At 47.8% G+C, this 26,512-nt stretch overlaps 1 protein-coding gene across 2 annotated transcripts in view; it reads left to right on the plus strand.

The window, feature by feature from the left end:
* Positions 1-26,512, plus strand: part of ABCA4 (ATP binding cassette subfamily A member 4) — a 1,737,150-nt gene that overhangs the window by 754,778 nt on the left and 955,860 nt on the right. For both annotated transcript variants that reach the window (XM_069641223.1, XM_069641222.1), the window contains exon 10: positions 16,649-16,788. In XM_069641223.1, the coding sequence (XP_069497324.1) occupies positions 16,649-16,788 (140 nt within the window). The remainder of the gene's footprint in view (positions 1-16,648; positions 16,789-26,512) is intronic.

Genomic DNA, 26,512 nt, shown 5'->3' on the forward strand with positions numbered 1-26,512 from the left:
ATCCAACCCGGGTAACTGTGCCGGCCTTGATGGAAGAACTAGAAGGGTTTGGGGCAGTATTGGGACTAAAAGTCAACAGGCAGAAATCAGAGATTCTGAACTTGTGAACCCAACCAGACAATTTAAATAAGCTGAGTTCCCAAACACATTTGAAGATTGCAGAAAAAGGAATCTTGTACCTCACAACTACACTCACAAGAACTCTAGGACAAGTGTATGGTGTGAACTACCTTCCATTACTCATCAATATTAAGGCAGATCTAATGAAATGGAACCCTCTTGGGATCTCCTCGTTAGGGAGGATGACGACAATAGAGATGATAATATTACCTAGCCTTCTGTATTATTTTCAGGTGCTTCCTACCCAGGTTCTAAGGACATTCTTTAGCACCCTCATGAAACTCTTATTTTCATATATTTGGGAAAATAAATCCCCCAGGGTAGCAATGTCTACTTTGACGGCGCCAAGAAATAAGGGGGCTTGGCACTTCCTCACTTCTATAGGTACTATGAAACAGCACAGTTACGGGTTCTGAGGGAATGGTTTACTGATGCGCAACAGAAAATATGGGCCAGGCAGGACAGGGCAGTGGTGGGATCACCCCTCACTATGCTCTTGTGGCTAAGTAAATGGCATAGACACCCCAATGTCTGGGTCATTGGAATAGCGGGGGTGGGGGGTGGAGTGTGGGACTCAGCAGTGGAACGGGGGCCCTTTCAGTAACCCCCTCTCCATTCTTCCCAATATTTGGGAATCCGGATTTTCCACCGGGAATGGGAAAAGGAGCATATACAGTGTGGAAGGGGGTGGGATGCTTGAAGATCTGGGACATGTTTCATGGACAGACCCTACAGACGTTTGAAGAATGCATATGAGATATTGGGGTGAAGGAAGGGGATAGATTTAAGTACAATCAGTTGAAGCACTGGCTAACAGACCCATGCATTAAAGCAGCTGCCATGCAACAGCTGACCCCGTTCAAAGTACATATCACAACCCATAGGGGATCGAAGAGACTGGTTTCTACACTATACAGGTTTCTTAATGACGACACACCCCAAGTCCAATGAAAATACATGAAGAGATGGGAAAAACATTAGGGGACAACATTTCGGAAGAACACTGGGCTCACCTGTGGTAAACAGTCCCGAGACTAACACGCTTTGTGCAATTGAGCGAGATGTGGTACAAAGTGATATTTCAGTGGCACTACACACTGGAAAGACTGCATGCAATGTATCCATCAGTATCCATCAGTATCGCATCACTGCTGGAGAGGCTGTGAGGCTGCAGGAGACTGGGCTCATATTTGGTGGGATGGGCTGCTCTTGCAGCCTTTCTGAGAGGAAGCGAAATCACAGATGCAAGGGATGTTTCAGGGGATTGAACAGGTGGACAAAAGAGTGTGGATGTGTGGCCTGTAAGATCCATCATTCAGAACTTAATCAAGGAACCAGAAGAAAGGGCTTCATGAACATTCTAATAGCGGCATGGTTGGTGATAGCTCAACTGTGAAAACAACAACAGAGCCCCACAAACCAGGACTGACTTTGTAAAGTATGGTCTTTTGTCTCACTGGAATGGGTAACATATATACGATCCAGGGAGCTCAAGGTGCTTTTAAACAGGACTGGGGTACGGTATTGACGTAACTACAGACTGACTGTATATTACAATGGTGCCCTCATAAGATAAGAATTTTGGACATTCTATGAACAACTAAGGGACACACTATGACAAAGAAGGATGGACTTACCTCTGGCAGGGGGGCGAGGGGCAGAGTTTTGGTTTGTATTGTATCTTATGGAAAATAATAAAAATACATTAAAAAAAAGAACCTTGGTCGGAAAGTTCATTCAGGAAATTAAGCACTTCTGCTAGAGAGGCTTAAAGCGGATGGGTATCCCGCCCCCATGCACCAGTGCATCCAGGCTGCCCAGGAAATAGCGTAGCATTTCAAAGTGGAAGGGGCCCGCTGTCTTTGATGATGGTAATGGCTTTGTCCAAAATGCCTGGGACTCTCCACCTTGACCTGAAATCCTTCAAGCCGCCAGGGACAACGTCCCACCATTCAGAATGAGAAGATGCTGTTCCCCGCTCGGACCGGACAGGAGTATGGATGTATCATGGGGGGTACTAGGATCAAAAAATCTGAGGAAGGTTCCACAAGAGGTGGAAATCAGGCTTGAAAGGTCTATACGGGGGCTATCATGACGAGCTCTGCTTGCTTCTGACAGACCTCACCAGAGTCCTCGCAAGAAGAATGAATGGAGGGAATGCGTAGCTCAAATCTGTCGATCAGGGCTGTGGAAAAGCATCCACCCCCTTCCCTGCTGGGTCCGGCTTCCAACTGAAGGATTCTGGTAGTTGCATATTCAGCAGGGAGGCCAAAAAAGGTGCATCTCTAGAGGGTCCCATTTGTGCAGCAGATGGTGAAAAGTCTGCCTGTGCAGTTTCCAGTTGCTGTAGTCCACCAAAACCTGGGATTCCAATCCGCCACTGTGTTTGCCAGTCCAGACATATACTCCGCTTTCACCAGGACTTGGCGTTGCAGACAGAAGTGCCAAAAATCCTTGGCTAACTCTGCCAGAGGCTTGGACCTGGTCCCTTCTAGATGGTTGATGTATCTCACTGCTGATATGTTGTCCATCTTTAGGAGGATGCAGCAGCTTGCTCTGACCTTGGCGAAGGAACAAATCATGAAAGACCCTGCTAGAAGCTCTAAACAGTTTATGTGAAGCTCCAGTTTGCGAGAAGACCACTTCCCCCTGTGGAGATAGGCCTGCATCTCACTACCCAGTCTTTCCCGCTAGCATCCGACTCTATGATGAGATCTGGCGCAGACCCAAATATCGCCCGGCCATTCCAGGTCTCCATATGGGTCAGCCACCATACCAGTTCTTTCCTCACCCTGGGAGATAGAACTGCGCACTGCGTATACAATAGACTGCGCCGTTAATGAGTGCCCTTGAGCCTCAGAAGCTCCTGGTAATGTAATGGATCAGGAAATATAGCTTGAATGGAAGAGGATAGTAAACCTATCACTCTTGCCAACTCTTGCAGTGATATTGTGTCTTTTCTTAAGAGAATCCGAATCTCTCTCTGTGAGGGAGTCTTATAAGGCTCTCTTCCATGTCCACTAGAAACCAAATGAAGTCGAGGCATCGCAAGGGGGTTAGTTTTGCTTTTTCCAAGTTTATGAGGAATCCGAAGCTCTGGAGGAAGGTCTACTGCTGACTATGCTTGTTCCCTCAGCAAAGCGTTCCTCTGTGACATGATGATAATGTTGTCCAGGTATACTATCAGCCTGACCCCCTGACCTAGGGGATGCTATGACTGGCCTCATTAACTTGGTGAAAGCCCAGGGTACGGACAGCCTACCACCAAAAACTGAAGGAAACACCCGTGTGGTGAAAAAAATCGGGTCTGTGAGGTATGTGTCCTTCAAGTCTAGATGGATCCACCAGACCTTAAGTAGGAGGATGTCCCTGAGCATGTGAATGCCCTCCATTTTGAAGTGCGTGTATAAAATATACCCCTTCAGGTTCTTCAAGTGGATGACCGGTCTTCCTTTCCCTTTTCTTCTCACTAGCAAGAAGCAGCTGACGAAACCCGGCTGTTGACCTTTGCACAGCTGGATCGGCCCATTTCATTCTAATTTGCCCACTTCTATGTCTAGAGCTGTGCAGTCCGCCGTCGGCATAGCTATCAATCTGGGAAGCTGTGCCTGTGCTGGTTCGGCAAACAATTCTAGGTGGAAACCTGTGATCGTTTCTCTGACTCACACATCACTTGATAAGGTGTCCGAAGCCTGCACAAAATGCACCATCCTGCCCCCTATCAAAATGGGTGGTGCCGGCTCTGCGCAACTCGCTCCCACCTGCAGGCTGTGGTGGCTGCCTTGCGAGACGTCTGCCTCAGGTGGGGAAGAAAATGTCTGCTCTTTGGTCTCATCAGTAATGACTCAATGAGTGGATCTGCTGGGACCTTCTATCCAGCGTGCAGTAGCCATAGGAACAGTCCCTGCCTTTTCTGGACCTCCCAAAAATCTTGAATGAGAAAACCATCTTAATTGACGACTGGGCCTTATCCAGGGCCGTAAATGTGTTGACAACTTTTGACAGTTCCTTGGCGAAGGAGTCGCTGAAAAGCAGGCTTTGGGCTGCGGGCCTGATTCTCAGGAGGATAGTTACCGCTACTTAGGGTCTATCTTAATAAGCAGAGATGGTGCAATTGTCATTGCCCAAGAATCATCCCGCTAGCATGAGCAGGTCAATAGTGTTGCCTGTATCTATGGCCTCCTCTGGCAGGTCCAGAATTTTTGCCAGTGGACTGGCGACGTCCAGTAACGTATCCAGGCATTCCTTCCCAGCCCTGTCAATCTTATACTTTCTCTGGTCTTTGGATGATTTTTTCAGGAAGGTGATCATCCTGGCGTCCAGCTCGGGCTTGGCCATCACTTTTCCATCAATCTATGGACTTGGGCATTCCGCTTTGAGTCTGCTCCTGACCTCTTTGTCCAATGCTTTTTGGAGACTCTTTTTAAAGTACTGCACTAATCTAGGGGAGGGGGACCATTCTGAGGACTTTGGGTGCATGCTTCCCTTCCTCCGCCACACGTTGAGACGTGCTTGTGCCAGGTTCTGTGTTAGGCCGAAACTGATTCAATACCATAGGGCTCACTTGCTGGGATCCTGCAGACTCCTCTCAGGCTTCCTTGCTTGCCGATGACGGGCCATCTCCATCTGAAAGCAATTTATCTACCTCTGGACAAGAGGGTCTAGCGCCGTAAGAGATGCCCTTCTTTTCCAGAAAAGCTTTCTTGAGCCTACCAAAGGCATCTGACAGGGCCAACGGTTTTGCATCTGGTAGCCTCTGGTCTGCGGGTGTCTGACAGTACTCTTTCCTCTTCTGGGCCATTGTGCTACCCCCTGTGTGCTTTCCCTTCATCTTAGGTGCTCCTTATGTAAACTTCCATGTTGTCTAACCTCAACTTTATAGGGACAAGCATATCCGAGACAGCCTTTTTAATTGTGGTCTCTACGATAAAGCTGGCTGCCAAGGCAAGGTCCTGCTTGGGGCAGGCCTTTTCATCTTTTGACTATTCGCGGTCCCACAGTGGCGATCCCTGTCCACGATAATTGTGGTCCATCTCTAATAAGGCCAAGCTGTTGTCAAGCCTGAGGCCCCTTTTCCGTCCATTCTCGAACCACTCAGCTCAGCTTCTGTTGACTTCTGAAAGAGGAAGGGGAAGTGTATGACAGGAGATGGAGTAGTGGAGGCAAGCTAACCACCGGCGTGCCCGGCTTGCAATGCCCCCCACGCTCCTGGGAGATCCGAGCTGCACGCAGGTCCGAGCAGGTCCTTTCTGCTGGTTTCCGTGGACTGTGGGGGTGCGTCGGTGCTCTGTGCCTGCAAGCGCAGAGTCCCTTCACTCTCAGGTGAGGCCCGCCTTTCGCTCTTTCATCGCGTGAGTGCGTCGACGCTCAGAGGCCATGCGGCGCAGAGTGCTTCTGCTCCCGGTCTGGTCGCCTCGCTGTGAGGGTGCTGGGGCCAAATGCTAGTTCCACAGCATAAAAACTCCCCGCTTAGGCACTGCTTTGCTCGAGCAGCAAAGAAAGAGGGAGAACAAAGGAGGTAAGAGGCTCTAAATAAGTTTACATGGACTTGATTGGAGGGTTGAGTTCAATGTGGGTGGTGACATAGCAGAGGCAGTACAAAGTCAATTGGAAAATGTAGTTGTTTTATGTTTGGGCTTTGTTGGTTCGTATTAGGTTGGACATTTTCAGCAAACAAGCGTCAGTTAAGCAGTAATTTTACTATTTATGTTTTTCTTAAATCTGGCCGCTTAAGCTTCTAATAAGGAAAGAGAAGAATAATGCTTGCCTACGGTCTTGCCATAGAAGTAAAGACTTGCACAGAAAGCGTAAGTGAAAGACCCAAACAGCTCACAAAGAGTAAAAGAGACTTCTCAAGGAAAATATAATAGTGATATCCACAGAAAGAGATAAAGGCAGGGACGTCATTTAGGGGTCGCCAAAGGTCGCAACTGCAACCGCTGAGGTCTCCCTTGCTTCCCCTGTGGTCTCCCTTGCTAGCCCTAAAAAAAAGAAAAAGAAATAAAAAATGATTCTTTTTTTTTTTTGTAATTCGAGCTCCAGGGCTGTGGCCAGCACCATGTGGCTCTTTACTTCTGGAGTGTTTGGCTTTCTTGTTCAGGCCTCTTAAAAAAAATGAACCGGGCGCCACAAGTCTAACGCTTTCAGCACTGACACTAAATAAGAAAGAATAGGAATACTAAATAATGTGTCTTTCTGCAATTCTATCAGTAAATGCTAGAGTCATTATTTCAGGCACACTTCAGGGGGTGAGTCACTGATTTAGTCTGTTCTTAAACACCTCAACTCAGCCTTTTATCCTTCTGAGGTCCATAAATGAGTACCAACACAGGTTGGGTGATGTTGGGTGTATATTTTTCTATATAAAGCGCTTAAGCGTAAGTGCTATATAATAGCACATCATTATCATTTGGCCATGGACGTCTGCTTGCATTCACAGTAATTTGGTAATATGGGTCTATGCACACTGATCTTAACAATACATATGGTGATCCATTCTTGTATGAAATGTACATCACATTATAGTGATATCGTAACCATATTTTTCGTTGTTTACTTAGGAACAATGCTATGTGATGTCACTTCCTGTTTTGTCAAAGGGTGAAAGATTGTATTCCAGCGCTTCCCGCGATATCACTTTAGGTTGGGGTCAAATAACATCACTCCTGTGATGTCATCAGAGGTCAAGGGTCATGTGATGTAACTTCCGCTACCCCTGGCATTTTGGTGAAATGACGTCCCTGGATAAAGGTTAAAGATACCAAAGAAACTATTTTATTCCTTTAAATATTTGTTATGCTGATACAAATGTAGAGCACTATTTTATTTTAACAATTCATTCTCTGGGAACCAATGCAGTGTTTTCAGTGCAGAAGACACACGATGTGAACATAGCGCGGAAGTGTGCATGCCTGCACGTTCTGTGAAGCTTAACCACAAACCTCCCTTGGAAACCCACGTGCCATCATCATTAGTGTCCCTATGCAAGATGGCAACTGCAGGCTCTAGCCACATATGAACATTTTACCACAATATCTCTTCGTAGCATAACCTACACTTCCGAGTAAGAAGATGTCTAAATGGCCCACACTCTCCACACAAAAGTAGTTTTAGAAAACCTATCTTCTCAAATGAATTTCTTAAACACTGTAGGATTATCACGGAGTTATCTTGTTAATTAGTGAGCCTGCACAGTTCTTTTGTTCACATGGTTTATAGAGTGCCTAGTACCAGGGAATAACCTCTGTTAAGGTGCTCTGAATGCTGGCAGATAATGTACAGGGAGATGAAGTTACTTGTTTAGGATCTCACAAAGTGGTCAAGTTGGGAAGCCGCGTCCCTAGGCTCTGTACCCCACAATCTAGCCAGCTTCAAAAAAAAAAACCCTTGAGGCCATATTAGAAAACATTTGCACTGTGACAAGTGAAATATTTCATGGAATACACACTAGGAAAAACATAGGGCCTCATTACGAGAATGGAGGTAATGAAAATAGGAAGACGGAATGGTATTACCGGCATCGTTAACGGGTCCAGGCCATTATGACCCGACAACCCGCCAATACCGCCACCGCCTGTACCGTGCCCCTTCATACCGGCTTGTGCGCGTACACGCGCCCCTTCCCAGAGGAAATACCGGGATGCCGGTAATAAGAGGACATCACAAGTAACGCGGGCATGCACTTACCGGCATCCCGAAGGCGGTAAATAGGGCCTGCACGATGACGTTAATACAGGCATCATGGACCACCCGTAAATAGCAACCTGCAGTGAAGGCAACTGCCACAAGTGCACACAATCACCACAGGTGGAGTCAATGGAGCATGTCCCAGCATAAAAGGAGTACACCCACACACCACACCCCCTCCCACACCAAAATGATACCACTAGCTGTTGCAATCATGGGGCTGGAGGACATGCCTGTACTACTACAACTACAGCAACAACAGCAACTACAACAACAACTACTGCAGCAACAACAGGCAGCACAGAGGAGAGCAGGAGCAGAAGGAGGGTGAGACAGGCCCAGCAATTACCACCAGTGCAGCCAGTAGTACCTCGTAGGCAGCCACCAATCCCTCGCATCAGACCCAGTCCATTCAATCTAACCGCTGAGCAGATCCACACCCTGTACCGGTTGGACCGCGCCACCATCACCACCATTGTGGACATGATACATGACGACATTGTCAGCCTCATTGAAATATGCACTGCCATCCCCCCCCTACTAAAGGTGGTGTCTGTGCTCCACTTCCTGGCCACAGGCACCTACCAGCACACAGTGGGACAGCTGCATGGTATATCACAACCCAGTGCTTAAAGTGGGCCGGGGCCTGCCGGGGCCCCCGTCCTACCGCAACATTGGCGGGAATCGCAGGATGCATTATCCCGTTGCGGCCGAGGGCCGCGACGGGAAATGCGCCTGCAATGAAGTCAGGCAAGCTGACAGAAGTGGCAGCCAGCCACAGCGACGCTGTGACTGGCTGCCACTTCCGTCAGTCATAGTAACTGCGTCTGGTGACCCCTCGCGCGAGAGGTCACCAGAGGCAGTTACCGTCCCTTTGTTTCCCCAGGTTGCCGAGGCGTCTTTAACCCTCGGCGAACCTGGACATGTTACATATTTCTATGTTTAGAAAAGATGGCTTGCATAGTACACAAACCATAGTAAGGCACGCACACAAATATATAACATTTATATATATTTGTGTGTATACCCTACGATTTGCGTACTTTTTAGGCCACGCCCCTCCCACAAGCCACGCCCCCAAATGAGGGCCTCCCCTCGATTTCTTACCCCACTTAAAGCCCTGTCACAACCACTCTTTTCACGCATGCTGACCCAAGTGCTGGGTGCCCTCCTGAGGCACGCTAGCACCCACATATCCCTACCACGGACTGCATAGGAGATTGCCGACACCAAAATAGGCTTCCATGCACTGGCAGGCATGCCCAATTGCGTCGGTGCCCTCGACTTCACCCATGTTGAATTGGTAGTCCCTCATGCCATAGAGGCGTTATACCGCAATCGCAAGCAATACCACTCCATCAATGTGCAGATGGTATGTGACTCCAGCAAGATCATCACACATTGTTGTGCCCGATATCCTGGATCGACACATGATTCTATGGTGCTGCGTAACTCCACGCTACCCCGTCACATGGAGCGACATGCTGGACGACATACCTGGCTGCTTGGTGAGTTGCCTGACTGGCCCATGACAGTGCATCGGGGTGGTGATGTGGGTGGATGCATACTCCACCTGGGTGGGAATGGGCAGTGAGTGGACAATGCACTCAGAGCTAAACACTTCTGACCTGAACCCCCCAACCCGAACATGACACATCACTGCCACACATTGGACCAATGCCGTACATCAATGACAACATGTAAGACGCACAACCAGGCCACCATAGGTCTGTCAAGCGATGCATGACTGAACATGATTACAACTGTGCCAATGTGGCTAGTGTGATTAGGCACAGTGTAACATAAACTGCAATCATGGGAGGCAAGACATTGCTGCGCATCCACAGTACATCCGCATCAGCATGCAAGTTAACACCCTGCATCATCTGTACAACGCCATCCAGACTAGCAGACCATATTGCAGTATACAAGGCATCCAAATAATCTTTGTGCATACATACAGGGACACGTGCATGTCAACAGCAAATAGCTGCGGCCATGGCTGTGAATCCTGAAGGTGGCAGCTCAGAATGACTCACACAGACCTCTCTGTACTCCCATGCAGGTGATGGAGGATATCCCTTGAAGCCGTGGCTACTTACCCCCGTGTGGAACCCACGCAACAGCCATTAAGAGGAGTACAATCGGGTTCATACCAGTACCCGTGTTGTGATTGAGCAGACCTTTGGCCTGTTAAAGGCACGATTCCGCTGCCTAAGCAGGTCTGGTGGAGCACTCCTTTATAGGCCAGAGAAGGTGGCAAAGATCACCATGGACTGTGTCATGCTGCACAACATGTGCGTCCAGAGAAATGTACCACTGCCACCTGACATTGACATGCATGCACCGGGTGAGGATTATGAGGATGAAGATGGAGGAGAAGCAGCACCCCTGCCAGTATGTGATGCACAAGATGGCCGTGCTGTACGCCAATCACTGATTGACAAATACCTCGGACCCACAGGGACGTTGATGGATATGTGTCAGTAATACACTGAACACTGGGTCCATGTGGACATGCACACAGGGAATGTGGGGAGTTGGGCACTGTGCACTGTCATGAATAAAATGAATACACACGAAATGAACAATGTCCAGGCATTAATTATTTTTTACACAACAGGTGTATTAATGTAAACTATAGAAAAGTGCCTCACCCCTCCACCACTCACATGCCCTCCCCTCTCCCCTCTCCCCCCTCAACACACCAAAACTCCTCATACCCCAATGAACTCCCCATACCCCCCATGAACAGCCCATACCCCCAATGAACACCCCCTTATTCCCCTACACACCACTGACACCACCTCCCCTACTCCCATTATTGTCCCACACTATTTTCATGCTTTCTTAGTGTCCGGGGGAAGCATTTCCGACTGCCTCGCACTACGCCTTGTCTGTCGCCCAGGGCTGGAGGGTGCAGAGAATGCGGGTGTGGTGGATGTGGTGGATGTCGTAGTGATTGGCACGGGTGGCGCCGGTTGTTGCTGCTGCATATGTTGCAGTATTGCGGTCAGGACCTGCGGGACGGCCCCCAGACTGTTGCGCATCAGGAACGCAGAGGTATTTATGGCAGCAGTGTTCCCTGCAATGGCCTGCGCAATCTCTCGCCTTGTGTCCTCTCCCTCAGTGACATATTGCCGAACAAGTTCCAGCATGGAGTCCTGCCTTGCCTCCACCCTTTATAGGCGTGCCCCAAAGTCAGTGGAAGCAGCAGAGGTTGTGGGTGCTGCAGCCGGGCGTCCAATTGCAGGGCAGGCCTCGGGGGTGGTGCTGAGGTCGGAACTGTGGAATGCAGGATCCGCAATGGTGCTGGAGGGTGTGGCCTGAGTGTGGGGTTGGGGGGTGGACAGGGGGCTTGGGGTGTGTGGACTTGCCACATGGATTAGGCCCTCCTCATCCACATACTCCTCCCCTCCAATGTCGAGGTCGCTCAGTGGGGCTGTGGCTGCTGCCTCGCCTACGGAACTTGTTGCTGCAGAATGGGTGCCACTGGCCTCCCCTTCCGCTGGTGTTGCCAGCTCTGTGGTTCCGGTCTCATCTGTAGCTTTGCGGCCCTCATGTGTCGGCATGGCCTGTGCAGTCCCCCTGGCTTGTAGTGTGGGCTGCGAGGCTGCCCCGTAGGTGGTTTTGCCAGTGGCAGTTGTTTTGGTCCGGGACATGGATGCCCTTGTGGCTGGATCTTCACTGCCATCTTCTCCATCAGTGCCTGGGGGGGTAGAAGAGATGCAGGGCATCAGTAATGGTGTTACATGCAAGATGCATTATATGGTGCTGTGCAGATTTTCATTTATCATGCATTCATATTTTACAGGTGTGTCACACAGGGTAGGTTGAAGGGAGGCATTTTGGAATTTGCCATGAAGTCTCAATTCAGGAATGCTGCATGGCAGGTGGCATGCTGTTGTATTGGGGTTTGTGTGATGTATGACATGGGAATGGTCCTTGTGAGTTGGCTGTCTGTTGGTAATGGGATTGGCACTCAGCATGCATTCCAGTGTGGCAGGGTTTGGGCCTCCATCTGTACATGGACATGTTGATGTGTGTGTGTTGGGACATGCATTTCCTTGCCTAGGCTCTATTCCAGATCACTTGTGCTACATCATGGTTTGCCCTACTGGGGTCTGCAGGGTCACTCACCTCCATCTCCAGATGTTGTGGCACCCGTCTCCATCTCCCCGAAGCCCTCGATAGACTCCATCTGGATGAAAGTACTACATGTCTCCTCCCAGCGCATTAGAATTTGTTGGGAAGTGGGCACCCCCGCCTGTGGCCATGGCCTCCCTCCGATTGCTGGCCAGGATGTTGCGTACCCTAATGCGGAGGTCATCCCACTTTTTCTTGCAGTCTTTGACTGTCCGTGGTGTGGTGCGACTGCAGATACTTTGCAGGCTACCTCCTCCCATATCTCCTTCTTCCTCTGCTGTGCCTCCCTTTTGAGGTTGTCGGTGTTTATCTCCTCAGCATGGGTGGCAAGGGTGTCCGTGTTAAGTTCCTAATCAGAGAAACGCTTCTTGCGCAGGCGGGGGTTGGATTTTCTGGTTGCCTTAGACATGTTGATTTGAAAGGCCCTGGTATCTCCTGTGCAACACTGGTGGTTTGGGAGGATTGCAATGGATTGTGTTTTTAAAGATGGCGACCGGTGCATTTCCCGTTCCGATGCGATGTCGTTACATCCGGTATTACGAGCCCGGTATTAGCATGATGTTATTACCGGGTCGGTATTAGGTGGTGCCTCCTAGGCGGAGGCGGTATCGGCCGGTCCCGTGATGGCGCTATCGGGGGGTTGGAGGGCGTTTAGCGGCATGGCGTTATGGCCATTACTGGCATGGGGGTTTGGGTGTGCTCGCGCACTCGTAATCAGCCGCTGTTAGCGGTGTCAAACGAGCACAGACCCGCTAGTTCCTCCATGCCGGTAATGACACCGTTTTTAGCGCACTTCTCGTAATGAGGCCCATAGCCTTAGTGCACAAAACATACACATTCAATGCATTTTTGCACCAGGGCAGTTTGCCCCAGGTGATAATACTGCTGGTGCAAAAATGCACTGAATGAATATTCTTCTGCCCAAGGGCAAACTTTGCCCTAGTGCTAATGCCATGCAAAATTGGACTTGTCATGGTGAAAAGGTTTTCTAATATGGCCCAATGTTTTTGGCACTAGGGTGCCGCGTAACTTTGTACTTTCACTGGTGCAAAGTTTGTGTAATCTGGCCCCTGGCTGAATACCTTCACCCACCCATATTTTGTGCAACAAATTAAGTTCTAAATCCAAATAGTTGTCTACAACTAATATTCTATGTGTTCTACCTGTGAACGTGGGTGCTTCATTTTGCAATAAATGTGTAAAAGAAAAATATTATTTTGTTGCACTTACGTGAACGAAGAAACTGCATATGAAAATCTCACCATTGTTCAGATCTGATGGTAACAAGCTCAGGAAGGGTGATTTGGGCCGTATAACGAAAATGGAAAAAATCCAGAAGGAAAGAGGCAAAAAAAATGAACCAACGAGAGGGAGAAAAGGAAAGTGATAAAATAGGAATAGAGAGAAGACAAGAATCCATACAAATATAATGAAGAGTATATTCAGTGACCACTGCTCGAAAACTATTGCACGCAGCGGCTATGAAATATAACCAGCACTGTGGGAATTCATAAGCATGGTTCGTTAACAATATACCAGTGTGAAATATTTTAATGAAAGTGCCTATGGGCATTGGCCCTCGTTGTGGTCACTCTGTCTAAAGTGAGTGGGGTGTGTACAGGTATGAGTACTGCGTAGTCAGGGGCATCTTGGCACAATGACTCGCCGACACCATTGATCCAGAAGTGAAAAGAGAAAGATCGAGCTAACAATAGGAGAAAGCATGAGTTTGTAATGCCCTATGGAAGGCCATGATGACGTTAATTCTAGGACTTCTGCAGCCAAGTCGTTCCAGAGGCATGGATCCTAAACTGCAGATCGCTGATCCCCTCTGGTCTTGGACTTAGAGGGTAGATTTATCAGAATTAGTTTATTCGCTGGTCAATGTTCGTGGGGCAGGGTGCACATTGAATGTTCCTGGGGAGATAGGCTGGAACTAAACGATGAAGACATTTAAATGTGAGAGTATTTTTAAGGTGATATGCTGGAGTACAAGGAAACAGTGAAGTGACCTTTTAGATGGATCGATCAACACCTCTCTTGACAGTCCACAAGCAATAGGGATCCTTCCTTACATTTTCAATGGTCTGATGCCATTGCACCAGATTAACTGGGATTCCAGTGTGCAGGGCATTGGCAGTCTCTACCCTGGAATTTGTGAGTCTGCCCCTGATTGGCTGAGATTGCACTGCACAGGGCATCGGAGGAGTCCACCCTGGACTATGTGAGTGCACCCCTGATTGACTGAGATTACAGTACACAGGGCATTTGTGAAGTCCACCCCGGAATTTGTGAGTGCACCCCTGATTGACTGAGATTACAGTACACAGGACATTGGCGGAGTCCACCCTGGAATTTGTGAGTGCACCCCTGATTGACTGAGATTACAGTACACAGGGCATTGGCGGAGTCCACCCTGGAATTTGTGAGTGCACCCCTGATTGACTGAGATTACAGTACCCAGGGCATTTGTGAAGTCCACCCTGGAATTTGTGAGTGCACCCCTGATTTTCTGAGATTACAGTACACATGACATTGGCGGAGTCCACCCTGGAATTTGTGAGTGCACCCCTGATTGGCTGAGATTACAGTACACAGGGCATTTGTGAAGTCCACCCCGGAATTTGTGAGTGCACCCCTGATTGACTGAGATTACAGTACACAGGACATTGGCGGAGTCCACCCTGGAATTTGTGAGTGCACCCCTGATTGACTGAGATTACAGTACACAGGGCATTGGCGGAGTCCACCCTGGAATTTGTGAGTGCACCCCTGATTGACTGAGATTACAGTACACAGGACATTGGCGGAGTCCAACCTGGAATGTGTGAGTGCACCCCTGATTGACTGAGATTACAGTACACAGGACATTGGCGGAGTCCACCCTGGAATTTGTGAGTGCACCCCTGATTGACTGAGATTACAGTACCCAGGGCATTTGTGAAGTCCACCCTGGAATTTGTGAGTGCACCCCTGATTTTCTGAGATTACAGTACACAGGACATTGGCGGAATCCACCCTGGAATTTGTGAGTGCACCCCTGATTGGCTGAGATTACAGTACACAGGGCATTTGTGAAGTCCACCCTGGAATTTGTGAGTGCACCCCTGATTTTCTGAGATTACAGTACACAGGACATTGGCGGAGTCCACCCTGGAATTATTGAGTGCACCCCTGATTGACTGATATTACAGTACCCACGGCATTTGTGAAGTCCACCCTGGAAATTGTGAGTGCACCCCTGATTGTCTGAGATTACAGTACACAGGTCATTGGCGGAGTCCACCCTGGAATTTGTGAGTGCACCCGGCACTCTAGAATGAGCTTCCTCAGGAAGTTTAAAATAGAAAGCCTGGTTTGCAAAGCCCTTTTCAATGGACACTGCCCATTGAAAAACACTTTGTGAATCGAGCCTTAAGTCTTTTAATGTCAACCCCATATGGGATAAACAAAAGTGTAATCAGAATGAAGGTGTAATACTGCCAGAAATTGATTTATTTATTCTGTCTATGGCTTCATTTCATTTAACCGCGTTAAGCTGGCTTCTGCATAAGTGAATACAAAAATCGTAATCAACATATATCATTTCCCAAATATACAATCAATTTAAAGTGCATTATGCAAAGAAAGTGCAAAGCGTGAGGAAAGAGAAAGACGAAAGATGAATATCAAAGTGCATAAATCACCTTGTTCTCCTAATCAACGAGGGAGGAAGACATTTCATTCATTGAGGTCTTAAAAGGGGGGAAAAGGTGTCACAACCTAGTAGACAGAATTCGACAGTATTCGGCATACTTATTTAAAATGCATAATGACTGCTATACATTCCAAAATGTTGGTCTATGTAATTTGTATTGATTCATTGTTTTTAGATTGTTAATCCATTAGGAAATCTCTCCCTTCCTCATTTATTAGGAGAACAAGGTAATGTATGCACTTTAATATTCAATAAGAAATTGCTGCCGATATCCTTCCCTATGTGCCTGTCATTTATAAACAAAATCAGGAACTTGTACAAGTGGAGCCAACACCATGGACAGGTCTACAGCAAGCGCCTTAACCTACCAGCGGTAGCATGTATCGTCATTATTCTCTGTACCCCACTGCCCCATCGCATGCGGACACCTTTCTGCATCGAGCATCCGCAGCGCCCGAAGGGACCCCAGACAGACTTTCCATAGCAGGCACAGCGTACAGGCTTTTTCGATGTGGTGTGCTATACACACGTTGGTTGCCCATACTGCCAGTAGAAATTAAAGGACCTTTCAGAGGCAAGCCAACTTGTGACAGCTAAAATGTGAGGAACAAAGGAAGTACTTTGTGTCAACAAAAAGTGGCCCACAATGGCCAGGTCGAGATTCCTCAGCATTGAAACATGATCATGCCTGCATGTCTTCCCTTTCAGGGTGCGCATGTTCAGGTCACTCATGGGGAAAGTGGCTACTTCTCGGCCCTTATTTCCAGCCGGCCACAAATAAGAGAGAGTGCCATTTGTTTGCAATGTTAAGCCAATGTGTCAGCGCCCAGCACGTCCCTGCTTCTTTTCAGCACCAGGTTGGTTTTGCGTCGACGCTGAACTGCTCGACTTGTCCTGGGGCCTAGAGTAATGTGTACATTCCCAGGCTGTGCTTAGTGGTCGAACAATAAAGCGTAATGGTCCTCACACACCTTTGTCCCATCCTTTCTCCTCACGCAGCACCCTTTTGTAATGCACTGATCCAGGGCCTGGAATCCAACCCTGCAACCAAAATAGCCTGGAGTGCCATGAAGCCCCTTCTGATGGGAAAAGTCCTCTACTCGCCGGACTCCCCCGCCGTCCGCCAGATCCTGAAAAACGTAAGGCTTTACTATGTATACAACTTAGGCTTTTACTAGCCGGCCAACATACTTTGAAGCCTGGCAGAGTTAAGGGTAATCTGATGAGGTAGCTAACGAGCTTGTGTGTCGGCTGTAGAGTTCAGTAGAGGTGTGTGTAACCTGCAGCCTTGGATTCTGACAGCAGGCTCTCTCTCTCTCTCTCTCTCTCTCTCTCTCTCTCTCTTCCTCTCTCTCTCTCTCTCTCTGTCTCTCTCTGTCTCTCTCACCGTCCTCCCCGCTCCCTCTCTCTTGCCTGAGTTTGATAAACTGACTATTATTGAATTGGTCCTGGCAGGGGAAGGTTACATATGAAGTGTTTATGAATGACTCCAACCTCGAAATAGAGGTTGACAATTAAAATCTCCAGGGAAATGGGGACGGTGGGTTGGGGTGGTACTGGGCATTTAAATCAAGGGTCTGCAACCTTTGGCTTTCCATATATTTTGGAATATTTTGGACTACATCTCCCATCTACCCTGGACAGCATAGTCAATGGTGTGGGATCATGGGAGTCATAGTTAGACGCAGTTTAAATACCAATGCTCTCAATCATGAATCAGGGCTTTTTTTTGTTTAGTGTCTTTGCCCCACGGACATGAATGATGGCTGGCGAATTTGTTGCAGTATGGATCTATAGAATGTAGCCAAAGTGCACTGTCTCTAGTTCAGGGACTCATGTTACGTGTAAAATGTATCTGCATCAGTTATTTCTACCAGCTGCTTCCTTCATATGTGGTCCATTCGATGGGACATGGATTCCAAAGGCTGCTGACTTCTCCATGGAATCCCTGCAAGCAGCTTCCAAAAATGACTGACAAAAAGGGACAGAAGCTACACAGTCACACCGTCCCTGAACTATAGGCAGTGGACGTTTTCTACACCCTACGGATACATGCTGCAAAAGAATACCATTGGAATCGCCAATGGAAAGCACCCGCGAAAAGAAATAAGGACACTTTTCCCCGTGCACAGCACAGGCTACTCAAGCTAAACCAACAAAAGGCATCTCTTTTAACACTGAATGCAGTTGACAGACACACATCAAACGTGTTACAGTGGTCATCATCTATCCAAAAAGTGTATCTAATGCTGCCGATTGACCTGATGAAGCCCCTCACACAAGTATGCATATGGTTTGAAACAGGTAGACTCCTTTTTTGGTAGATCATCTTGGATATGCGATTATCGCATACATTGGGAACTCTGTGAACTCTGGAGACGTGCAATATGTATGTTTTCACAATGCACTTTCTTTCATAGCTGATCGTGTTCTCAACTACATTTGCCAATTATATTTATCACATGTATGATGCATTAAATCAATGCATACATAAAGGAATACCTTGTATAGTAACACTCTCTGCCCTAACTGGTAACACACATGTTCTGATTAAGAGTGGCACACACGCCCCTTCCTCCGCAACCCTCCTGCTTTCCTTTAAATCTGTGCAACTCAGTTAGTTTTGAACTTGGGCTAATTCAAGTGCTCTCCTACCTGGCCTTCATCTGCCAGGGCCCATTCATATTTCCGATGCAACAAGGACAAGGGCTCCAGTCCCAGACTGCATGTTAGGTGGGACGACTTGTGGAGTGCATAGTCACCACGAGTGCCGCATGGCACTGACATGGCGAAAGGGTGGAAACGGCCACACACTGAGACCAAAAGTGATTATTTCTTTCCAAAATATGGTATTGAAGAGTGTGTCTTAAGTATTTTCTTGAGCTCCTGAAGGCTGGAACTCTCACACAAGGTCAGGGGAGTTGCATTCCACAAGCAAGGTGCCAGCAAATTAATGGAACCGCTGCCTGTTCAAGTCTTTCTGCAGAGAGGGGTCCCCAACAGTAGCACTCATGATGACCCGAGTACCCTAGAAGGGCAGCAGTGCTGAATTGTATTCAGGATGAAACTGGGTCCACAGCTGTAAAAAGGTTGGGGGACAATACAAAGAATCTTACATTCAACCGATGGATGTACTGCGAGCCAGAGAAGAGAGTGGAACATGGGTGTGCCCGAGGTGCGGCGTTTTGCAAGCCTTGCAGCCTAAAGGTTAGAATGGCTGCGAGGCCTACATGGAAACTATTTGCACAGTCAATTCGTCAGAGCACGAATGTCACTGCAGCCAAGGTCCTCTAAGTCTGATGTAGGAAAAGGAACATTAATTTGGGGAGCCGCAAGCACCAAACAACTGTTTTGACTATTGAGGTTATGAGCAGCTTCAAAGAAAGGTCCTCATCAAAGGTGACCCCTAAGCTCCTTACTTGGGATGCAGGCAGCAGGCGTTGTCCTTACTCTGTGACCCAGAAGGATGATTGCCAAAAGTGTGGGTACGAACTGACCACCAGGATCTCAGATTTGATCATGTTAAATTGAAGAAAACTCTGACTCATCCAGGAGTTAATGGCAAGGAAGCCATGGTTCAGCTGTAATGGACTGGCTTTGGGTTCTAGAATTCTTAACATGGGCTGCCTATCGTCAGCGTAGCTATCAAAGACCAGCCCGTATTGTCTAATAAGATGCATCAGAGGCGAGGTTAAATGAGAGGGGGGCCAGGTTGGATCCGAACGGCACACCGCAGCTTGTGGGAAGAGCTCTGATCTAAACCGAGGTAGTAATGCATAATTGAACAATCACCCTGTTGGTAGAGCATTGACTCACTGATCCGTTTTATCACCATGATTCAGTAGCAAGAAAAGGACGTTGGGCCTGATTCACAGAGCATTTTTCTATGGGATTGCGCCATTGAAAAAGGCTTCTGTGAATCAGGCCCTTTCTTTCCGGTGTATACTATACCTGCTACGGATAATATATTTGTATTACCCAGAAAGTGCAGCTGTCCAGTTTTTTTGTTAATAAATCTTAATTTTACGAACAGAAATTAGGGGCCACATACCTCCCATGCCTCATAGTGAGCAAACCCTCCCTCTGCTTCCGCCTACCTCACATAACCCACCCAGATGCTGCCCTCTTGGGCTATAGCCGGGGTGGCCGCGCTGATTCAGGAACCCTGAAAGTCTCAGAATACCTACAGTTCGATGCGGTTCTAACTCCATTCTCCTCCCTGCTTGCTGGCAAGCCCTGCAGCAGAGTGTGCAGTGCAGCAGGCATCCCATCCGGCTTGCGTGACTCATGGGCTGACATGCACTCTCGTCGCACTCATATCCGGAAGCTGGGTCTAAAAGCTCCGCTACTCAGTCTATGCAGATACAAGATGCTCTCTACGCTGAGAAAGAAGCAATTTATGCTGCACGGATATGGGTGTGCAGGTGGCCAACAGGCCAATATGTTTATCATGTTTGGTCTCCCAGGCGGCAAAGGCCCTAGCACCAAATGGACAGGCAGACAACATGGCACCCCAGCCTGATGCCAGCTTCGTCCATGCAACAGCCTTCAGAAAAAGGCCCTCTTGGGTGAGCTGTGGATGATGTAGGTTGGGGCATCTTCCATTGGACCATGGTTTCTTCTTCCGGCAATAAAGCAAAGGTACATCTAATCCAGGACTCAAAGAAACGTTAAAACAAGTGCCAGCTGGTACAGGAACAACCAAACTCCAATTCACTAAAATGATCAACTTTCCACAGGAGTGCCGGTGAGGCACGAGGCAACCCTTCGGTCTAGTGGAAGAACACCCCAAATCCAAGATTTCTTACCTTTTGCTTAGCGAGCTTAGCCCCTGCCAAGGCCACATCTGGGGGGAAAACCAGTTAAGTAACTGAAGCCAAACCTCTATGGAATAAAACATGCTGCTTTATTAGAGAGTCAATTTCCAGACGATCCCAGCAAATGCCTGGCTCAAAGTGGGCACTGTACAAACAAACAATACCCTCACCGCCCAGGCCACCTTCTATAGTGCAGTACATTTTGCATCAAAGGTAGAGCAATTCTAAGAGAAAACACCTTGCAGTACAACATGCTTTTTTAAAAAAATGTAGAAATAAAGTAGATATGAAGAACCCCAAAAAAGCCCTATATAAACAAAGGTATGTATCCCCCAGTGAAAACACAGTAATGAAATCTAAAAAAATAAATAATGCACAATACAACATAATGAATAAAACAGAAGATTTGCAAAACCACTTAAGGGTAGACACATTTGATGTTCCACGTGTAAGTATTCTGTTTTAGATACAAACAAAACATCCCTACATGTTTAAATTCCCTCATATACTGTGGGATTTCCGTCAGGGGAAAACCTTGAGGGTGTTTACAACAGAATCTAAAGGCGGCCTATCCTTCATTCCTAAAAGAAAATAGATGTGGTTAACAAAACTCACAGATCATGCGTAATTTATTACAAACTGGCATGCCCAATATAGCCACGGTTGTGTGCTGGTAATTCAGCTAAGATATGTAAAGCCGGCAAAGCACAGTAGACACTCCTACATGCTTATGAAATGAGTGCTCTTAAGCATCAGCTAGTGCAAATCTGTAATCAGGGGTGTTGCTAGGTCTTGAAAAGATCTGGGGCTATGCTAATGTCGGGACTTTCGCGACTCAGGGCTAGCTAGACATTTGGTTGTAGCACCTGAGGTTCTATCCGGGGCTGTAACCAAAAGATCCGGGGATAAAGCTCCCTCAGCCCTCCCTAGCAACGCCTCTGTCTGTAATCAAATTCAGGCAGACCAGAGCAAAGCTTTTTCCTCGGGGCGCCAGTCTGCATGTAGAAAGAGAAGAGAACCCAGGGATCCTCCCATTCCCTGCACACTTTCTACATATGCCTCAAGGGCGGTTAAACATATAGATCTTCAAAAGTCAAACAAGTAAAGAAATATTCACCATTTGATACCACAATGGGTTCTGAAACACAATGTTTTTGAGAACAATGATTTAATGTTACAAGCATAATAAATGTGAGGAGAAACGCAATGTACAAGCAATAGTGTCCAATATAAGTCGGCCGACGCGTCTCGAGGATTCCCTCTTCTTCAGAAAGGGCCTAATTAGACTGTTAGTTAAAAGAAAAAAAGGAAAGAAAGAGTCGGGTAAGTTGATGCAGTTAGCCCATTATTTCATCAGTGGCAGGTGTAAAGTTAAGACATGAAGCACTTGAGTCTAGGTCCAAAAGTATTAGAATTCAATGAACAGTAGAATAGGTAATAGAAACAATCTAGTTCATGACCTTAGATATATTGATATTATTAAACCCAATCAGATGGTCCCTAGGAGAACATCCATGTTCCAACAAATATAGGTGGTCAGCTTTCCATTAATGAATAGGAACTTAAATCTTCACATCTGGATCTAGCTGTCGCTGAGTGTCAGTTCTTAGAACATGCTTATGATAAAGAATAAATATTGTAAGAACGAATGACTCAAGAGCCACTCAGAAGAGATTCAGAAAATGTCATGGTGCAGGCACCCAAAACCCTGAAACTGGTGGGGCCATCCCAGACTTTGGCCCCCTTGGGGGCTTATCAGGCCCCAGCCAGGCTCACCCGGACTCAGTCCTGGCGCCAGGCTCATGGAGGTGTTAGTTACATGGTCCATTAACTTGACTCTGAGAGGCCTAGCCATTCAGTTCAGGGTGTGGCCTGGAACTACTTTACCTGAGAGAAGGGATATGGAGAAGAAGACTATTTTCTTGGAACTACTTGCAAGGCTATTTAAACCGCACCCAACAATCTGTACATGCTTCGCGTTATTCTGCACTCCTGCAGCGTAATGCTCACCGTGTCAGATCAGTTCTTGCTTCCTTCTGCCACGCCCGTCCAGAGTCTTCCATCCATCGCCACCTGCGAACAGAGAATAACAGGAGTTATTTAAGCATCGAAGGCCTTACCTGCAGTATATCCAGATCTCATCTCCTGCTTTCCCACAAACCTCCGCATCTGCAGACCAGAACAAAAAGCACCCTCTCGGGTAGCTACTCACCTGATCGGCCCGCTCCAGGAACTTCATTGGACAGTTCTTCACTCAGCAGCTCCGCAGCTCGACACCGCCACACGGATCTTCTATTCTTCTTCCTGGACTCGCGCCGTACCTGCTGAACAGAAAAGGACAAACAGGTTAGTCCCACATAGCAAAGGAAAGCTACAGAGGCAAACATTTGCGCGCCCAGCACAGCGCTATACTTACCGGCAGGAATCCTGAGCATCATTGTCAGGAGGGTCATCCATCATCCGAAGGTCGCTTAACGCCGCACCTGTAAGACAATAACGGACATTAGTTATCTTGAACAGAAAGACTTAAAGGCAGTCATTCCAAGCAGTTATTGGAATAGAGACTTAACTGCTTACTCCCGGGCCTTCTACTTCAGCAACTTCCTTCGGATCAGTGACGTAACTCGATCCAAGAAAGACTGTGAACTGCGCCCCTGCCAGAGTGTGCAGGATGGAGAGCTCGCCCATTTAAAAACAGAGGCTAACATCTCCTGAAGCAAGGACTAAGGGGAGACGCAAGCTAGCATCACCAGCCAAGCAGAGCAGCATCAGGACAGAAAACACCCTACGCACACGAGCACGCCCCCGTAGAGACCAGGTGAGCGTGACAGAACGTGAAGCCTACACAAACTTCTCTACCTGAGCGTCATGGAAACCTTGGAAACTGATCAGCTAGCTCAGCTTTTGGGGGAACTCAGGGCCGACGTCCATTCGGCTAGACAGGAAACCAATGCCTTACGAAGAGAACTGATTGTAGCCAAGGAGCACACCAACGATGTCGCCAGACAGCTGCTCCAGTCACAGGCGGGGCAGACGCCGCTACCCGGGGTGAGTTCAGCGGTACCCCCCGCATCAAGCAATCCGGTTCAGGTGGTCCTCCCAGGAGCTGTACCATTGGCACCCCCAGAACGATTCGCTGGGGATCCGAAAAGGTATGCAGTGTTTATGAACCAGTGCCATCTACATTTTCTATGCAGGCCAAGAGCCTTTCCAAACGACCAGTCCAAAGTGGCTTTTGTACTTTCATATCTTAGCGGCAGTGCTGCTGACTGGTCTGTACCGCTGGTCAGTCGGGATGATCCAATTTTGTGTGACTTCCAAAGATTCCAATTGGACATGGAGAAGCTGTTTGCCCGGTGTTGTCAAGGTCAGGCATTAGATAATGAGCTCTTGTCTTTGCGTCAGGGCAACCAGGATTTGTTAACATACATCGCAACCTTCAACAGACTGGTTGTGGAAACTGATTGGCCGGATGACAAGAGAACAACGCTTTTCTACCGTGGTCTTAGAGGGGAGTTAAAGGACGTTTTAGCTCAAGTGGTGAACCCACCCAGGGACTGTGCTGAGTACATAGACTTGGTAGTCCAGCTATATCACAGACTGCAGAACCATAAGGCAGATCGTGCTAGAATTGATTCTAGAGTATTCGTGCGCCCCAAGGAAAATGCCTCCAGGACCACCGATGTGTCAGAACCCATGCAAATCGGGGGAGCACGGGGGCCGTTAACCAAGGCCGAAAGGGATAGGACAAGACAACAACAGTTGTGTTTATATTGTGGTTCAGCCGGCCATTTTCTCAGAGAATGCCCAGTGAAGCCACCCAAAAAGGCAGTAGGAGTCGCTGGTAAGGTTGAAACAGTCTGAGCCGGGAAAACTTCTCCACCCGGCAGGCGTAGAGGTCTGCTTGCCGAGCGAAAAGAAGGACTCCCAGACCTTGCACCTAGTTTTGCCTATGGTCCTTATAAACCACCAGCAACCATCTCGAATGCATGTAGTCAGAGCATACATCGACAGTGGAGCCATTGGAAATTATATGGATCAAGAATTGGCTTCAAGGATGAATCTTTCCCTTTGCGAAAAGGCAACAGACTTAGTCACCACAGTCGACGGAACTGAAATAGCCTCGGGTCCGGTAACACACTCTAGGGCTGAGATGACTCTTTTGTGCCAAGACGGTCATCGGGAAACCATAGTGTTTGATATAATCAAGGCCCCAAAATTTCAGATAATTCTGGGTATGCCATGGCTGGAATCACACAATACTTGCATAGACTGGCGTGCCAAGAGGCTGACCTTCTCAGTCGACTGTGTTCAGACTTGTTATCCAACTAAAGGACCTTTGGTCACTGGGGCGACAACGATCATGAAACCAACCAACTCGCTACCTCTGGTATATCAAGACTATCAGGATGTATTCCAAAAGGATCAAGCCAACAAACTGCCCCCTCACAGGTCGTATGACTGCCAGATCGACCTAGTACCAGGAGCACCGATTCCGTGTGGTCGAATCTATGCTCTCACAGAACCCGAGAACCTGCATTTGAGAAAATATTTAGACCAGTATCTGGCTAACGGTTTCATCCGCCCATCCAAGTCCCCGGCAGCTTCACCGTTATTCTTCGTGCCTAAAAAAGGAAGGTGACCTTAGGACTTGCATCGACTACCGCGCATTGAATCAGGTCACTGTTAAAAACTGTTACCCGTTGCCTCTGATTCCTGACTTATTGGATCAATTTAAAGATGCCCAGATTTACACCAAGTTAGACCTCCGCGGAGCTTACCACCTGGTGCAGATCAGGAAAGGGGACGAATGGAAGACCGCTTTCCATACCAAATACGGGCTATTTGAATACCAGGTGATGCCTTTTGGCCTTTGCAGCGCCCCAGCAGCGTTCCAATATTTCATGAACCATGTTTTGCGGGAAATGATTGATGTGCATGTCGTAGTATACATCGACGACATTCTGGTATACTCCCGTTCAGAGCAAGAACATGTGAAACATGCCCGAGCAGTTTTGGACAAACTTCGACAACACAAGCTATTTGCAAAGTTGGAGAAATGTTTTTTCCATGTTACTGAGGTTGAGTTCCTCGGATTTGTTCTAACCCCTCATGGTGTGTGCATGGATTCCCGAAAGGTGGATGCCATTCTCAACTGGCCGTCGCCAACCTCGATTAAAGGAGTTCAGAGTATGCTCGGATTTGCAAACTTCTATCGGCGCTTCATTCCAGGATTCTCGCAACTAGTGCACCCCATCACCACTCTGTTGCGCAAATACAAGCGTTTTCAATGGTCCGAAGAAGCTGAGAAAGCCTTCCAGGAACTAAAACAAAGATTCATCTCAGCCCCGATCTTGAAACACCCTCATCCAGATCTACCGTACGTGGTCGAAACGGATGCTTCCAGTTTGGCAATGGGCGCAGTCCTTTCACAAAGGGATCCCGAAACTGGTCAACTGCACACGGTAGCCTTTTGGTCACGGACATTTACGTCTCCCGAACTGAACTATGCGATTACAGACAAGGAACTGTTAGCCATCAAGGCGGCCTTCAAAGCCTGGCGACATTACTTCCTCGGAGCTAGACACACCATCACAGTAATTACCGATCATCGCAATTTACAGTACTTGAAGATGGCAAAAGCCCAATCATCTCGTCAACTCTGATGGGCATTATTTTTTGCAGAGTTTGACTTTGTAATTACCTACCGACCTGGCTGTCGAAATGGCAAGGCAGACACACTGTCCCGTACAGGAGTCGATGAGGAAAACACCAACCCCCGACCCAGTGCCTATCATTCCTGGTGAGAAGATTCTTGGGATTACTACGTCTCTAACATTAGAAGACGTTCGAGAGCATCTCTCCTCTCATGGATTGTAACACCCTAAAGGATTTTCGAGGACGTCTCTATCTACCCAGCAGAGAACTTCAGGAAAACGTCATCTCACATTACCATGATTCATTAGTAGAAGGTCATCCTGGAATTACAAAAACTGACGCCAAGGTCAAACGACAATTTTGGTGGCCAACATGGCGTAAGGACATC

This window comes from Ambystoma mexicanum, chromosome 1q (genome assembly GCF_040938575.1).
Source record: "Ambystoma mexicanum isolate Mex_15411 chromosome 1q, UKY_AmexF1_1, whole genome shotgun sequence".
Taxonomy (NCBI): domain Eukaryota; kingdom Metazoa; phylum Chordata; class Amphibia; order Caudata; family Ambystomatidae; genus Ambystoma; species Ambystoma mexicanum.